A 17789-nucleotide genomic window follows, 5' to 3' on the forward strand; every position below is an offset into this window, starting at 1 on the left:
TGCGGTATCTTGCTGTCAAGTATTTTTGAAGTTTTTTTTTTTGTGTGTGTGTGTAATTTTTTAAATTTTTGAGTTAATTGAGCCTTATGGGCTGCTTATCCGCCGTCTTTAGGATGTAAAATGCCTCCTGTGTTGTTTTGTGGGACCTTGCAGGTTTTTACGGGCTTCCTGAAAATGCTACTTATTTGATTGAAATATATATATACTGCGTCTCCGGTGGCCAGTAGTTTCATTTTCATTCAAACATGCTGAAAAACGACCATAGTGGGAAACGCGGGCTCACTGTAAGCTCATTGTGCCGCCTAAATATGCCCTAGTTTGGCCATTAAAATCCCAAATTAAGCCACGAGAGCGCCCCCATTGTCTTGAGGTCCAAACTACGGTGAGAAATCATAATCGTGCGTTTATTAAAAAAAAAAAAAAAAAAGGCACAGCACTAATAGTAATTGCAGAATACAGTGATCCCTCGCTACGTTGCACCCTCAGTCCATGGCAAACCCCCCCCCCCCCCCCCCCCAATTAATAAATAATTAAATAAAAGAAGTATTTTAAAGAGCTATCACGATCCGATCACGTAGTCTTTCACTCTGGCTCCTGCCGCTTTTCTTGGTCAGACAGTGCACTGGAGTTGCTTAATAAAGTTAACGATGATAGACAGACGGTGTTCGGCCATTCCTTACTACGCGGCGAAACGTCCTACACAATGCTCAGGGCGCTTGCGCATGCGCACATCGGTTAGAGGCGGCGATTACTCACTATTTTTGTTTTTATTTAGTTATTTAGAACCTTTTCACAGCCTCAAAGATACTTTTTTCATGTATTACCCTCTCATACGTTTAACCATTGTGTTTTTTTGTGTTAGCTTTGAAGCAGTTGACCACATTAGTCACGTCGCGTGTTTAAACCGTCCTTATTTGATATAACTACATTTAAGTATTTTCTGCAGGCATTTTTTTAGTACCTTATTCCTCTATGTATCTAAACAAAACAAGTTTAGAGCGCACGTTAGTACTTTAGGTGTCAAATTCGACTAATGCAGGACGTTTCGCCGATGTACAATATTTTGGAAGAACAACGGTTAAGGTTTGATCTTGCCAGAGACTCGAACTTCAAGCGCTGCATGTGTCAAGCATCGTTTAACTTGTTAAACAGTTGCTGTGACAGCTTGAGCGGATTTGAGTGGACTCACTCAATAAAGAGTTTCATAAAACTGAGCATTTTTCTACTTTATTCTTGTTTAAAAATAATTTAGTGGGACAGTGACATGTTTCAAACGTATCATAATTATTATATTTGAAGTGCTTAAAAACCATTTATTGAAATATATACAGTATATACACATAAGTTTTTATTTTATTTTTAAAAAATTATACTTTAGCGGAAAAACAAGTGAAGAAACAAACATGTCTTGTATGTATCTCTTTCCAATGCTAAATCTGAATAAATACATTGAACGCCCCAAAAAAAGCTTTGCGGTTTTTCACTTATCGCGGCAGGTTCTGGTCCCCATTAACTGTGAAAAACGAGGGATCTCTGTATATCGTTGGTTTTCTGGGTTAAGAATAGATTATTCTTTGTTGAATTGGAGTTGCTTTGCTAGGATTTAATATTGTTCAACACATTGATGTCGTTTAGCTTCTTTTTTTTTTTTTTTTAAATTCAGCAAGCTGTTCCAATGAAATGTGAATCAGCCTTTTGGATTTGTTTGTTCAGCGGTAAGCTGGTGTCTCCCAAGTGGAAAAACTTCAAGGGTTTAAAGCTGCTCTGGCGGGACAAGATCCGCCTCAACAACGCTATCTGGAGGGCGTGGTACATGCAGTGTAAGCATTCAACACTGTATTTACTTTTAAACATTTCATCCATTTTATGATTATTTATGCCAAGTTTTTTATTCCTAACAAAAATTGGCCCCTTTTCAGTCAGAAATTGATTGTACACTAATATCGATGAGACTAATTGGTAATTTCAAAAAGTAGTAAACTGATGAGAACATAGGTTTTTTTTCCCTCTTGATAAAAATGGACATGTTCAACTTATAATATTGTAACTTTTGATGTCCCTTTATTATTTTGTAAGATAATGTAACCAGTATTGAATACTCCTACCGTATATATGTTTGTCATTTGTTTTTTGAAGCAGATATGTGTAAGCTTGAATTGGGGATTTTTTTTGCTGGAAGTAACTTGATCAGAATGTTTGTCACCGGCAGATGTGGAGAGAAGACAAAATCCCGTTTGTCACTTTGTAACCCCTTTGGAAGGAAACATTGACCTGGAAGCCCATCGTACCTCGGAGGTGGACATTGAAAAATATTCAAATGCGTATTGCCTCAAATGAGGCGGGCGTCACGTCACGTCACGTCACTTCTTTCTTTTGACTCCCAGATGATCACCACCGAGGGCAAGTGCTGGAAGAGAAGAATCGAAGTGGTCATCCGAGAGTATCACAAATGGAGGACCTACTTCAAGAAAAGAGTTGAGTTCCACTCACTGCTTTTGCTTGTACGATATGTTCAAGATTTGTTCCAGATTTCCAAAATGAGCATTTTTTACTTGGCCTCACAATTTTGAAAGTCTTTGGCTGCCTGTAACCGCTGTTCATTTGACTTTCTCTTCAGTTACAGAAACATAAGGATGACGACCTTTCAAGTTTGCTCAAGGTATGCAAAAAAAAAAAAAGTGAATGCCGCTTGTCACCTGGACTTGAACGCACCCCTGCCCTGCCCAGAAAATAATTGCGAAGCACAGGAATAGTGATGGACGACTATTTCATGATGGGGTTAAATAGATTTTGGTTTGAACTTTTACAATTTATAACGCTATTAAAAAAAAAAAAAAAAAAAAAAAAAAAGTTTTCAAATTTAGGTTTCATCTTTGGGTAAAGGCTTTCAATCCAGGTTTAGGTTTCAAGACAGAAGAGTTTAGAAAAGAAGCTTAGAGTTGATCAGATTAGTTTTAAATAGTCTTCAGTCTTTAAAGTTTGTATTTTAAGAAAAGGTTGAGTAGGGTTTTACCTCATATTTTGGGGTTCAATTCAGGTTTTTCATTTCCAGTTTAAGCCTGGGTTAGTTTCAAACCGCTTTACTGGGATGAGTTGGAAAAATGATGAATGTTGAATTCAAAGTGTTCATTCCTTTGAATGGAGTACTTTCTGCTAGGAAAACCAATGTTTTTGTGGCGGCCGCACCGACTCCCGCGCGCTTGTACGATGAACTGACTCGGCGCTTGCATTTGTAACACCTAAAGGGGCCCGAGGAGCAGTTAGCGCTGTTCGGGGAAGTCTCTCCAGACACGCTCCGTGCTTGCTTTTGTCAGGATGAAGATAGTCCGGCCCCCGTGCCCATGGAGCTGGAGGGCTTCTTCGACGTGGAAGTCCTGATGTCCGAGGTGTCCGACACGCTCTTCTCCACCTTGGTGTCGCACCAGCCCGCCTCCTGGCCCAATCCCAAGGAGAACGGTGATTGATCTTTCCCCAAAATAAGGGTTTTTAGGGTGGCGACAAATCCGTGAGCTATGTGTCCTTTGCCTTCCACAGCTCATGCAGTGAATGCAGACATGATTCAACCAGGACTCTTGCAGTTACAGCCTAACCTGGATTTTTCTTTTGATCCACTACAAGGTAGAAGTCGCGGGGGAATAAACCCTTTGCACAAATTCATCGTTTCCAATGGAGCCTTTAAGCCGGGCTTTGGCTTCGAAGCGCTACTTTGACTCTATTGGATGAGAAGTATTTGAAATGCCTTCCGTTCTCGTCCCGATGGTTCTGCGCACATTGCGAATGAAAAAATGCCCACTATTTGCCTCGCCAATGGCAAATTGAGACATATTCGGTACGCGTGTCGCTGTAACCTATGTCAACAACCGATGGGTCTCGCGATTCACAGTAGTTCTCGTTGATCTCTTCGCAAAGTGGCCGTTCCACACAAAGCATTTAGCCTCTGTGTTGGGGACGGTTGGATCAAACGATGGAAATCATAGCGTTTTTACATTTCAGTAAATGAATCCTTCCTTCCCGTTTTGCTGTCGTGTGTTGCGGTTCTTTGTGAATCAAAAGCTTCAGTTGAAGTTGTTCTCCTAATTAGCTAGAATAAGTCCACGACTGTAAATACCGCTATCGCTTTGATATCTGTATCAGATTTTTGGGTTGGGCAATATCGGTTATCTGTTAAGACGGACAATGCTGAATTTATGCCCGACTCAAAGATCTGCTTATAAATGGACCGTGTGTGATCGTGCTGGTCACACTTTGAATGATTCATTTATTGATTCATTTTTACTTAATAATGCTGTATGATGAGAAAGTCTAATTCTATTAGAAAAAAATCATAATCTCAATACGGGTTAAAAAAAAAAAAAAAAAGTCATACAGCTTTGAGGCCCTCTAGTCGCCGGGCACGAGTTAATTCCATGGTTGCTCAAAGACGTGTGAGATGATATTCGACATTTTATAAGTCACTCATGAGTGTCAGTCGCAGGGCCAGCCAAACTAGAAAAAAAGTGTGACAAAAATACGGTCACTGCATTTTTGTTTGTTTTAACCAATCCAATGCCAATTTAGCATGCCGTTCTTTTTAGTTGGGATGGTGTACATTCATCATTTACATATAATTGAATTGACAAACTAAAGAGGGAGTGCCCCATTATAAAATGTGATATTTTTTTGTTTGTTTGTGGCGTGGTGTTATTTTAGGATTTAAATCCTCATTCACCCTCATGAACATACACTAATTGTGCACACTGACAGAAATCACACTAGTAACGCACTAGTTTCCCTAACCTCGTAACCTGGAAAGTAGATGACTTTCTAATGAATTGATTATTTTTTACTAACAGCTCGCTAACATAGAAACTCTTGTTTCCAGACTTATTTCACAGCTTCCGTACGCCCGTCTTCCTCCCCGTTTCCCCCACCGCACCGTCAGTCACCCCAATGCCCAGCAGCAGCTCTCCGCCGCAGGTAAACACGGAGCACAGGCAGAGTTTAACACACCCGCCGCCGCCGCCTCCGCCTCAAAAAGGAAGCGTGCCTCCCTGTACTCCATCTAAGATCTTGCCACCTTCTCTGTCCTTTAGTAGTGACGCGAACCACCCACGTAACATAGTCATTAACTGAAAGGGTATGTAGCGGCAAAGGGGGTGTGAGACATCAATAGAACCGTTATGTGCCAAGATAACAAATTTTGATAAAGTTAACAAAAAAATCAATCACATTAATGAGGAATTATCGAAAATTGATCGAAAATGACGAACATTCCCGAAAATGTTCCGAAAACAGCCGAATGGGGCGGCGACGTCACGACAAGTGATTGACAGTCGAGGCGGAGCCAGGTGCCATTGTTTTTTAACGACGAGAGAGTAGCGTTGGGGTTTGTTTGACGAAAACATCTCAAAAATGGTTCAAAACTGCTGTGCTATGTGGTGTACAAATAGTTATTTATCGGAATATAGTATCCATGAGTTCCCGAACGCGAAAAAAAAAAAGCTGGACTACGCAGACGATGGGTAAAGTTCGTCCGTGCCAAGAGGGCTAATTTTCTAGACACAGCCTCCGGCACGCTTTTCTGTGGTGCGCATTTTCCACCTGAAAGCTTCTCGAACTATGGACAAGTGAAATCGGATTTTGCTAAAAGATTGCTGCTCAAAGGAGATGCGGTGCCGACCATACGTGCGCAGCGACCTAAATGTCCCGAGATACCAAGAAAGAGGATGATGACTAGCAAAGGAGGCTAAGGCTAAGCAAAGGAGGGGCGCAGCCAAGCTCGAAATGGCCAGAGTGAGTACTCTTTTATAATAAAAAATGTCACGCATTGGATACAGGTATGGACACATGTATACATTATCGTTCGTAAAATATATAGAAGAAATTCTCTGATCCCATTCATATTTGTGTCTGTTGGCAGAGCGAAAAGCTATGATAGCGCAATAAATGATAATTATTCTATGCATTCCTTTATTTTGCAGTCACGGTGTGTCAGCTTCACAAAAAGAAATGCAAAACAAATCATTGGTGTTTCCCACACGATCTGCTGCCGATGTTTCATCAGTGTCATTGCTCCCCTCAATGACCGTTTCATTACGCTGCATTGGCGTTCGTTTGGGCTCAAATTGGTAACCTAAAACACCGATTAAAGCTTGGTAACTCTCCTCGTCACCATTAGATGAACATTCGTTACGTCGGATTCGTCGCTGAAACTAGAAAGGAAATTGTCTGCCATCATCGCCGCCATTCAGTATTAAAGGACTGAGCCTTTTTCTTGTTGAAGAAACACCCCTCACTGTCAATTCTGAATTCTCTTTTATTGACAACGAGGGGTGTTTCTTCATGAGGGAACCTGGAATATGTGCAGGACGAACACAATGCATCAGCATAAACAGCTGAAAACACCCCTAATTCTCCCCTCACTAGAAGGAATTCTATTGATGCAGACAGGCGCTGCCCCCCTAGTGGCCGGTCTCTTCACTTGTCGTGACGTCACGCACACAATCTGCCAGATCTCGGGCGCCGGTCGTTTTAGCTTGACAATCGAGCCAAATTTCTCTCATTTTCTTGTGTGTAATTACACGAAGTGGCATGATATGAATACAAAAGGCATGCGTTTATGGATAAATGATGGAATATTAACATTTTCCCAGGGCACTACATACCCTTGAAATATGGCACACCACTGTTGTATTTTCTGCGCTTATCATTTTCATCTTAGTCTTTTGGATAAAAATACTTTGGGGGGGGGGGGCTTATCAACAATTAGGAAGAAGGATAAGGTATTTTCTGCGTCTTTGTCCCCGGTCGCGCCCGTCCTTTCATTTGTTGAGCGCCGGTGACGTATTTGACTAGTCGACATTTATACGGATCTGGGTAGATATTGGGTTTTTATCCACGTACGTACTATAAGCCCAGGTCACGGGTTGGATTTTGGGGGGGGGAGTGGGAATTGGACTGCGTAAAAAATGAGATATGTGAACGTAGCCTAGCTCTGACACAAGTCGTGGGTCAAGGGGCCACTGCGCACGCCTATGTCACCAGAGCCAATTATTGTTGTCCACGCAGCTCACGGACGGCCACATCCCGTCTCCCGTGACGAGCGCGACCGGCACCATCGCGGACAACTATTTGCCTCTTTATCCTGGCCATTCGACACTTAGCGACCACGCCGCCATCTCCTCCCACGATCCTCTGGTGCCGCAGTGCCCGTCGGCGGCCTCGGGCGAAAGCGGCGCGACCTCTCGGGCTTCCGGATGCGCCGCTCCGCCCCGGCCGTCGTCCGTGGCGCCGATGCCGGGCACGCCGGCCGCCGGCGGCCCCCCGCCGCCACCGCCTCACACCTTTGCCCGTCCTAGATATCTCCAGCCGCCCGACGCCAACAAAAAACGAGACTTGAAGAAGATTACCCCGGCCAACTCTGTCTCTCCGCAGCAGCTCTTCATCACAGGTCTGGATGTGAGAAATATTTTTTCAAACAAGGGAACTTTTTGGGTCCAAGGAATGCCGTTGTCCGAAAATATCGGCCGACAAAAGCAAGTATTGGTTTTGAGCCGGTCTGTATGCCGTCTCTGTGCATAGGCAGGTCATAGCGTAGCTCAGCAGCGCGCGTAGAAGGACTCGTACCACCCAAAGAACGAGCGTGCCGATTCGGTGCCGGTGCTCGCGCGGCGATGGTTTGTTTTGCGTGCTTCCCAAACACCGGTTGGCCGTCCATGTGCAAATGATCTAAATTGGGGCTACATCACGCGTCACCAGAATAGGTCTGTACGTAAAGCGTACCGGTGGCGTCGAGTCTGCCAGAACTGCAAAGTACGAGAAGAAACTCCGTCGATCGACCCGGCCCTCTGACTTAGTTAGCCCTCTGCCGGCACTCGTCTAGCTTAACAATGAGTCGACACCTGTCGAACACCCGTTTTCAGGGGCTAGCGCTCGGGTGAGGGAAACGGAAAGAGCCGGCGCTCCCCCAAGCACGAGTACGGTTCCAGCTCAGTGGAAAAGGGGCCCAAGATTTGTTAGGTGCACAAAGATGACATCTTTGCAAAATGCATCTTAGGGATTGGCATGTTCTACGATTACCTGCCTGTATTTGTAATGCTTTGGTTGCCCCATAGTGATTCTTTGGGTTAGCCAGTGCAATCGTGACATTTTTGTCAACATTTTGGCTCATTACAATTGATTTTCTTGATATGGGACATTGTTTACTTCAATTGATATTTCACGGAATTTTTATTTGGGAAAACCTTGAAGTTGTTACATTTATCATGATTCAAGCATCCCGCGGGGCATCGCATTTCCATTAGCACCAATATGTTTAAGTCCACGACCGCATAAATCATATCTGTATTGGATTTTTGGAGCTGGTCAACATCGGGACACCGATTAAAAAGTCAGTATTGTACATTTCTACCATCCCCCAAAATAATTGTCCTTAAATATGAAGTTGAACTGGAAAATTGAAGTCTTTAATCCCAGGATTCAGAATGACTCTATTAAATACAGCAAATTTTTTGTGGGGCGGGGCCGTCCAAACAACTACTGACTGGTGTCCCTCTCTCTCTCAGGTGTCATCCCAGGCATGAAAACGGATGTGGCATCGTCTCCCGGTGTGCTGATCGCTCATTGCGGCGTGGTGAGTTCACAACATCGGCACGAGACGCCTCATTTGCGCGCGTACAATACAAGCGGCCTTTATGTGCAGTTCAATGCAGATTTACACTAAAAACTGTCTGACTCAAATGATCCTGTTTGAAGCCAATTAGGATTTCTTCAAGCTAAATGCCAGAATGAGACTTTCTTTAGAGTCAGTCGTTGATATGCATTTCATTAGTGCGTGTTTATGAGTACTTATTAGCTAAGCTGTAGCATTACATGCAAAGCAGTGGCATCACTGCGGTTTCTTGGGGCTCCAAGAAGGAAATCCCTGTCCCACCTGCGCCCACTGCAAATATTTGTTTTTTTTGCACAATAAATATTTCAGTAAGCAATGTAGCTGGCAAACCATATGTCAACAAACATTTGGATATTAATAAAGTCAACTTAGAAACTTCAAATGACTTAAGTTTCACTTTTCTTGAAATACGCAGAGGGCTCCTATGGTATCATCAAGTGCAGGGGCGGGGGTTGCTATCGCGATGTCATTTCCAACGCCCAAATTGACGTCCCTTCTGCCGAGTACATTTTGGCAACCTTTATTGGCCGGGGCCCCGAGCGAGCGACTGCCTGTCTTGCCTGTCCGCTAGCCTCTGATGCAAACTTGTCTTGAGGGGAGAAGGGGGGGGGGTGCATTGCGGAAGGTGCACGTGGGAGCTGGAGGAGGAAATCGGGCGGCGGTAGTTGGCACCGAGCGGGTTCGGCGGCCGCCGCCGGAAGACCGTTTCTCAAACATAGGCAAATGGTCCGGAAAACCTCTCCGGCTGTGTTTTTAACCAGGAAATGACCATCTAGCGTGATTACAGAAAGTGGCATTTGCACGTGACCCCCTCTCTAATGAATGCCTTTTATTTTTTTGCATGTCAGGCTGGTGGATTCTACCAGAAGTCTCCTCAGTGCATCGTTCCCTTCGAGAAATCCTTTTCCTCCAGCCAGAGAAACCAGGAGGTGGCTTCAGGTGTCAGTGCGGCTTTGTTTGGACCTTGTGGTTACACTAAAGAAGACCACTTCCTAGTGTTTTATTTTTGTCTTGGCAGTTCAGGGCCGGCCAAGTTCTCCTTGTGCTTTAGATCAAGTTACTAGTCCGCAATCACTGATCAGCAGCAGCAGCAGCAGCAGCACAACAGCCCTGGTATGTGAGTATTATTATTTGCTTGATAACCCAGCTAAGGTGTGTTCCATACAACGGTGGCAACATTGATTTTCAAATGCCAACAAAGGCTCGCATAATCTGATCATTCATGCATGTCTAATATCTGGCCCTCCATATTTTTGTCAGAGGTGCACGATAATTATTGGCTCGATAATTAGCGGTCCATTAATAGGAATTCTGACTTCATCTCAATACATCCAATAACATTATCAATAGCGTGTTGTGTTGCACAAGTTCTGAAATAAATCATGAAAAACCTGACAAAAGTGGCTATTTCTTTGGCGATGTTCCCACAATAATAATTGTTACCTTAACCTATAAAGACTGAAGAACGGAGGAGGACCGTGGAGATGGTTCTACGGCCGTATTGTCGAGCCAGTTCACGGAGGCGCGTTTTTCTAGCATTTCAGTCTTTATTTCAATGAGTCAACTGTTATCATCATAACCTATTTCGTGAGCATATTAGGCCGAAACAAGACAAAAAAATCAATCGTCAAATTCAGACTGCAAAAGATGTCCAAACAGCACAGGTGCCCTCTCGTGGAGAAAACTTTCCTACCGTGAAATTGAAATGTTCATAGCTCCGGTTTTCCGTGCTCTATCGCTGCAGCAGCTTTCTATGTCAAATAGTTTATTTTTTCAAATACAAAAAAAAAATGGCTCCGTGGCGACCTTTATGTCAGGAAATTGTATCTACTTTCACCCCTACTCTAGATGCTTTGTAGGAGTCAAACAAATCAAGCATGTATTTTAGCCATGAAGTATTTTCTAGTCTATCCATTTACTCACAGGAAACCATTGTGACCGTTTCCTCATATGGTCCAATTTGTATTTGTACGGACGGCAGCTTCCCGATGGATTTTCTTTTTTGTTCAGATATACTATTAGAGTCGTCCGCTCTACTACGTGCCTTGTTTGTCCCTTCATTCTGGCTATCGTATTTACGTGGCATATTTAGTGAGCGACCCAAATGGTTTTCATCACCCAAGATTTCTGGCTTGGTTTGTAGCTGTAAGTGAACATTGTTCCCAGTTGAGTGCTTTCCTGTTTTCCCCCCGGGCCAAATATGATCACTTCGGTCCTTCCCGCATTGATTTGTTAAATTCGTTTACTCCGTGAGACCAACGGACTGTCATCATGTGGACACTGAAATTGTGTTTGCATATGCCAAGGTGTACTGTTCCATAATCGGAGCCAAGGGATGTTAAATAGAAGCAAACGTAAACAGGCAGGCAGGCAAATTGCGCGTGTAAGCAGCCCAACGGGTTAGGTACAGTACAGTACATTTCCCTTTGTCTGAAAGTGTAGTGGACGGGTAAGTACCGGTACAATTTCCCCTTGTCTGAAAGCCCCCATCCGGGTAGATCGTGGCTCACATCGTGTCTGAAAGCCTCAGTATTTTATTTTATTTTTTTTTTTTTTGATAACGCCCAAAAATACTTGTCAGACGGTGAAGATTGCTTTCAACAGATCAAGGCGGAAGGAATGAATCGAAGATGATAAACGTGATTCCGACGTCACGGCACAGTGGAATACATTTACTACCTACAGAGTCGGGAACATTTCTTGGTTGACTTCCTTCCCGCATTCCTTTGGCCGGCCGGAATTGCCATCAGAACTGTGCGCCGGACGTGCCGTTCCCTGCTCTGTCACCTTGCCGCCCATTTCTATATGGCGGAAAAGACTTGGGTGACATGAAGTTCTGCTCTGAGAACCCCAATTTGGCCAAATTTGAAATGGTCCTATATGCATGTGTGATACATCATTGGAAAGCTTAAAATCCCAGTTTTCTGGTGGAAAATTTTGACCAGGAGGACATTAAAAAAAAAAGTTTTTATTTTTTTAACAGCGAAACCTTAACTGGAGGCGAGAGCATGAGAGAGCAGAATTAAAGACTCCATGATTTTACGAGATCGCGTACTTACCTCTTTTCGATCCAAAAACTCAATGTAGCATGTGTCACCGAGTGTCAATACACAGCTGTGAATGGCCGCAGCCGGATTTTTGGGGGATGTTATGGGTAAAACATGGTAATATAGCAAGGGTGGCGATGCAGAAATCAGACATCAAGGAGTGGTTGAGATTTTCATTTTCATCTATTTACCCTTTAAAAGTTTTTTTTTTTTTCAATTTTCTTTGTTTGGATCGGTTACTTACCATCTAAAATATAGGGGGAAATGCGACAGTAACAACAAAAATAAAATTGCGACGAGGTAGTTATCCGTGACTTATTGACAGACGCTAATTTTTTCATTGTGACGTCATTTGTTTAAAAGTTTAAAATATGTGAGTGAATAATTTTGTAGCCGTTTTTTTTTTTAAACTAAATATTAGACATCAGTTATTCAAAGCTAAAAATGACAGACATATTGAAATAATAAATATAATTAGTTAGCTTCATTTTATGGCTGGATTGAAACAAAAGCGATTGCGTGACATCTGTAAACAGGGGTTTCCGGGGTAAAACGGACAAATTAAAAATAGTTCAGTGGATTAATGTGCCATGAATCTGCTAACGCAGCATTTAGACATATTGTTCTATCAAACACAAGAGTTCTTTTGCCTTAAAATACAGCAGTTTATTTTAAAGAGGGGTGCAAGAGCAGAAACTGCTTTTTCAGCCTTGTCTGTGTTTTCATATATATATATATATATATTTTTTTTTTCATTCAACATTTCTGTCATTTACAAATGTCAAATGTTTTTGTTACTGTATTTTGCTGACATCCAGTACTTGGTTTTTGTTTCTTCTGCTCCACGTTCACTGCTCGTGTCACGTAGCTTATTGTCGTTGGTTTCCAGATCCCGAGGAGAGCGCACATCGCCGATCAGAAGAGACGATCAAATATAAACCATTCCTTCAAAACGCTGGGCGGCCTGGTTCCCAGCCTCAACTCGCAAGCCAATGTAAGCGCGTGGTCGCCAACGGGTCCCCAACCAATCACGGGCCATTCTAAATCTCTCTGTGTGTACACAGATAAGTATTGCCGTCACAATGCAGAAGACGGTAGAGCACATCGAGAAGCTCAAACAGGAGCGGGAGCAAATGCAGGAAGAAATCAGTAAGCTGCAGGAGGAGATTGTCAGCCTCAAGGCCTCCATCAAGTATGTTTTTCTTTCTTGTCGTTGACGTTCTTATTCATTGTTGTTTCCGCCATGATTTGCTCGTCTAGAACATTCTCATCTGTTGTTTTTGTCAATGATGACAAAGATATTTCGTAGACGAACCATTTTTTCGCGCCGACGACAAGCTAAAACATGCATGGAATTGTGGCATCATTGTCACGCCATATAAATGCGATTGCCAGTCAGTCAGGCAGGGGAAAAACCTAGCTGAGGGGAAAGACCGTCTCCTCTCCGGCCCCCAGGAAAACGTAAATGTTTGCCGCCCCCAACTCTAAATAGTATCATTTGTCTGTAAAATTATTGGAAATACCTCTGCATAACATTGTCCTTTTTAATATTAAAGAAAATAAACTAATAAAGATCAATTTACAATAAAGTACAACTTTATCAACATTGTTTTGTTTGTAACAGAAAAAACCTAAAGCGCATCAATTTGCCTGAATTAAAAAATAAAAAAAGTCGCTTCCAAACTGTAAAAATACACTAAAGGGACATTTTTTGACCATTTAATACAAAAAAAATAAAATGTAATTCAAATTGATTAGCAACATGAACCCTTGAGGACAATATGCCAAACAATTTGACCGAAAAAACAAAAAAGACAGTGTCATTGGCCAGAGGGACAGCTCCTTTGCTATGGTGTGGGGTTGTTTTGCACTGAGCAACTTGGTATGCCACTTTATATGATGCTAACGGCGCTCGCCGGTTTACTGATATAACGCTGACAAAGCAATTGTTGGCAATATTCGGCACGTTTTCGCTGGAAAAAAAAAATCGACAGTGTTGTTAATAACGGCATTAGAGTATAACGACGTTATTTTCTTCTGTAGTGAGTAATCTAATTAATTTTCTCATCTATGCAACGCTGTTACCGTTAATGAGGATGTAAAGGCGTGCGTAACTATGTTGGTTGAATGACGCCAGAAAAGAGAGACACGGAGACGAGAGAAGGCAGAGCGGGAGTGGGGAGGAAGGGAGTTGCAAACGTGATGCTAGGTGGCTGACTGTAGCCGATAGCCTACAAACTACGCCCACACGATGCTACAGTAGATATCACATGTATATACAACTAGACGTGAAATGATAGACTCGCCGGCGTTGGTAAACAGCCGCCATCTTTAAGCAGTAGATTTCTCTGGTAGGCTCTGTTGCAGTGAACCTTCCTAGCAAACCTAAGAAACTAAAATAATCCTACATCTGCAATATCTTGACTCGAATCTATCTTTAATTGATGAAACAAGTTTTAAAACTTTCATATGGCGAAAGTAGACAGAAGGGAACTAATGCAATAACGGGAGCAATTTTAATGGTTGATTCACAACATTAAATGACTTCCAAGCATAGCAAAGGTTACAGTGTTTTTTTTTTGTTTTTTTTTTTGAATGGGGGGGGGGGGGGGACATGAAAGGTAACACCAGTTACTTTGCCAAGTAACTAATTACTCTTACATTCAGGTAACTGAGTGACTAAATCAATTACTTTTTGGGAGAAGTCATTTGTAACTGTAATTATTTTTTAAAGTAAGGTTAACAACACTGTTAATCGATGTGATTGGGGTCAAATGTCTTGAAGTGACATACGTCTTCATTGATTTGGCTTCCCGCTGTCCGCCGCAAACATTTTTAGACACAGTAAACGGACTGGTCTTTCCCCGTCTCCCGCTGTATTAAAAGTCAAAGCGGAACGCTGTATACGCTTCGTCATATTTCCTACTCTTGGCTCTTCATAAATCCAGTGCTCTTTGCTGCGTTTGGATCAAAAATAGCGCGGAGGCTCTGAAAATGAGAGAAGCACTGCCACCCACTGAGGGGATGTGCAATTCCACTTGATTCTAGTATGTTCCCCGAGCTGGCGAGCGCCACACCTGGCATCGAACGCCCCACTACTTGAGAAGTACAGATCTATGGCAATGTTACCTCCGAATCAGAAATGGTACGCAGTTGACAGCTCGGCGCGCTGTAAGGCGCTGACATGCCGGATACAATTAGAAGAAACCCTTTTGCTCAACTCGAAGACTATGTTAGATATGAACTTGGCAAATTTTGGCATCTTTCTTCCGCCCGGACGAAAATAGAGCGGCCGACCTGGCAACGCTGGCGGCGTGATAAATTGCTGCTTCATTCAATTTGAAAGAAATACACTTCCATCTCAGGTTCATTTCTTGGAAGAATCATTGTTCAGAAATAAATGACAAGCACTTGAAGGAGTTGGATTTGGGTTACCCCTGTATGAAGAATGGTTGTCCTTTGCCACCACAGCCTTTATTTCTTCTTTTTGTTTTTGTCAACCGCAGCCAGTGTCACGACCAGATGCCGGCCACGGGAGCTCAGGTCACGCAGCGACGCTTCGACCACATGCGGAGCAAGTTCAATGAGTATGTCAAGCAGCGTTCCCGGCAGAACTGGAAGTTCTGGATTGTATCCTCTTTGTTTGTGTTTAGAGTTGCGAGCTGCCAGGTTAGCTTTTAAAAGGGTTCCTTGTGCGTGGTGGGGAATTTCTTGCGGTCGGAAGAAATCGTCACTGGAAGAGTTTTACAGGTACTTGGTCACCCGGTTTACAGTGCTGGCCAAAAGTATTGGCACCCCTGCAATTCTGTCAGATAATGCTCAATTTCTCCCTGAAAATGATTGCGATTACAAATGCTGTTGTATTAATAGCTTCATTTATTTTGCTTGCAATGAAAAAACCCAAAAGAGAATGTAAAAAAATGAAATCATGATCATTTTACACAAAACGCCAAAAATGGGCCGGACAAAAGTATTGGCACCCTTTGGAAAAAATCATGTGATGCTTCTCTAATTTGTGTACTTAAAAGCACCTGTTACTTTCCTGTGGCACATAACAGGTGTTGGCAATAACTAATCACACTTGCAGCCAGTTCAAATGGATTCAAGTTGACTCAACCTCTGTCCTCTGTCCTTGTTTGTACCACACTGAGCATGGAGAAAAGAAAAAAAGATCAAAGAACTGTCTGAGGAGTTTAGAAGCAAAATTGTGAGGAAGCACGGGAAATCTCAAGGCTCCAAAGACCTGAATGTTCCCGTGTCATCAATAAGTGTTCAATAATCCCACGGTACCTCCCTAGATGTGGACGGAAAAGAAAAATGTTCGAGAGATTTCAACGAAAGATTGTGCGGATGGTGGATAAAGAACCTCGACTAACATGCAAAGAAATTCAAGCGGTCCGAGGGTCCAACGGTGTCAACCCGTACTATCTGTCAGCGTCTGAATGAGTAGAATAGAATAGATTGCCTTTATTGTCATTACACAAAGTGTCATGAGATTCAAAGCTGCCCCATAGAGTGCACACACACTTACACAAAGAATGGATTAAAAAGTATGTACACAATAAAACGCGATATTAAAAAAGACTTGTTATAATGATAGTCTAGCAGTATAGTGTGCATGGCATTATGAAGACTACCAAGAAATTTTGCTGCATAATGTTTGAAAAAGCTGGGTTTCCCTCAGAGGTCATGGGTCTTCCAGCAGGACAATGACACTTCAAAAAGCCCTAGAAAATGGTCTGAGAGAAAACACTCGTGACTTCTAAAGTGGCCAGACCTGAAACCCGTAGAACACCTGTGGAGAGATCTGAAAATGGCAGAGACCTGGAGCAGTTGACCAAAGAAGAATGGTCTAACATGGTCCAGCAGAGCATTGTAAGAATCTCATTGATGGGTACCGGAAGTGGTTGTTTGCAGGTTTTTTTTGTCTAAAGGTTGTGCTACCAAACATTAGACTGAGGGTGCCGGCCCATTTTGGGGTTTTGTGTAAAATGATTTGAATTTTTTTTCATTCTCATTTGTTTTTCATTGCAAGCAAAATAAATGAAGATATTACTACCAAAGGATTTGTAATTGCAATCTTTTTCTGGGAGACATTATTGCAGGGGTGCCAATACTTTGGACCAGCACTGTATGCGTTTCATAAGCTTAAGGCCATTTCTTGGCTCCACGGTGGCGTTGATATCGCTGCGAACGATGAGGCCGGTCCATAAAAGTGACTAAACGGAAGGGGTGACATGAGGTGGCCTCGGCCTAGTCCGACCCTCGCCGTGAACGGATCCGACTGATCGCGCTTACGGCGGACCTAATTCTTACAGCGGTCATACGGGGACCGGACCCCCTGTAATCAGGGGTTTCTGTGATCACGTATCTCGGCCGCAGGAGTGATACTGTCGAACGCCTTCTCAGAGGAGCAAACTCCCGTGATCCGAGGAGAACCCCCCATCCCCCCGCCGAGGGTAGAGAGATGCTCCGCGGTCGGGACTAATATCGCACCGTTCCTCCCGAATCCGAGATGGGACCCACCGGTACCCCTGAATAGACCTTCCCGCGGAGCGTGACTGGAACGCGCCCTCCGGCCGCCCCTTTTTAAAAGTTATCGCGCAACAATTACGGTCCGCGAGTAAAAAGTGTCTCGTAAGCAAATATGTTTGACGGCGTGTCGACCGGCTCTCTGCGCAAAACCCAATGGAGCCTTGACATCTTGCTCTCAGTTCAGCGTCATTATCACGCCCCTCTTCGAGTCCTTCAACAAGATGGTGTCGACCGCCAGCGGAACCGAGCTTTGCAAGACTACGCTGGAGTGGCTGGAACGTCACTGCTCTTTGGTCGCGCTCAGGCCCCGTGAGTACAAATTGTTTTTCTTTTTTTGAACGGCTCCAGCGTAGCGTCACAAACCGATAGGGGCCTCCTTGACTCCACAGCAAAAAGCACGGGTTGGTGAAAAGCACCGGGCAGTGGAACGACTCGCTTGAGTTTCATATAAACTTGCTGAAACGTTTCAAGTCTAGATAGGTGCGACTCTGCAGACAAGTGAAATGGTGTTATCATCATGCAGATGTCATCGCTGAACCACAGCATGCTTTTGGCAC

The 17789-nt window shown here is 43.4% G+C and overlaps 1 protein-coding gene across 3 annotated transcripts in view; it reads left to right on the forward strand.

The window, feature by feature from the left end:
* mlxip (MLX interacting protein) overlaps positions 1-17789 on the forward strand; it is a 30511-nt gene that overhangs the window by 832 nt on the left and 11890 nt on the right. For 2 of the 3 annotated variants that reach the window (XM_057830948.1, XM_057830951.1), the window contains exons 2-16: positions 1714-1820; positions 2210-2295; positions 2385-2474; positions 2618-2659; positions 3246-3456; positions 3535-3618; positions 4862-4956; positions 7048-7429; positions 8544-8611; positions 9499-9589; positions 9669-9763; positions 12587-12691; positions 12762-12889; positions 15204-15327; positions 17412-17541. In XM_057830948.1, the coding sequence (XP_057686931.1) occupies positions 1714-1820; positions 2210-2295; positions 2385-2474; positions 2618-2659; positions 3246-3456; positions 3535-3618; positions 4862-4956; positions 7048-7429; positions 8544-8611; positions 9499-9589; positions 9669-9763; positions 12587-12691; positions 12762-12889; positions 15204-15327; positions 17412-17541 (1838 nt within the window). The remainder of the gene's footprint in view (positions 1-1713; positions 1821-2209; positions 2296-2384; positions 2475-2617; positions 2660-3245; positions 3457-3534; positions 3619-4861; positions 4957-7047; positions 7430-8543; positions 8612-9498; positions 9590-9668; positions 9764-12586; positions 12692-12761; positions 12890-15203; positions 15328-17411; positions 17542-17789) is intronic. The other variant, XM_057830950.1, reaches the window with a different exon arrangement.

This window comes from Corythoichthys intestinalis, chromosome 3, assembly GCF_030265065.1.
Source record: "Corythoichthys intestinalis isolate RoL2023-P3 chromosome 3, ASM3026506v1, whole genome shotgun sequence".
NCBI lineage: Eukaryota > Metazoa > Chordata > Actinopteri > Syngnathiformes > Syngnathidae > Corythoichthys > Corythoichthys intestinalis.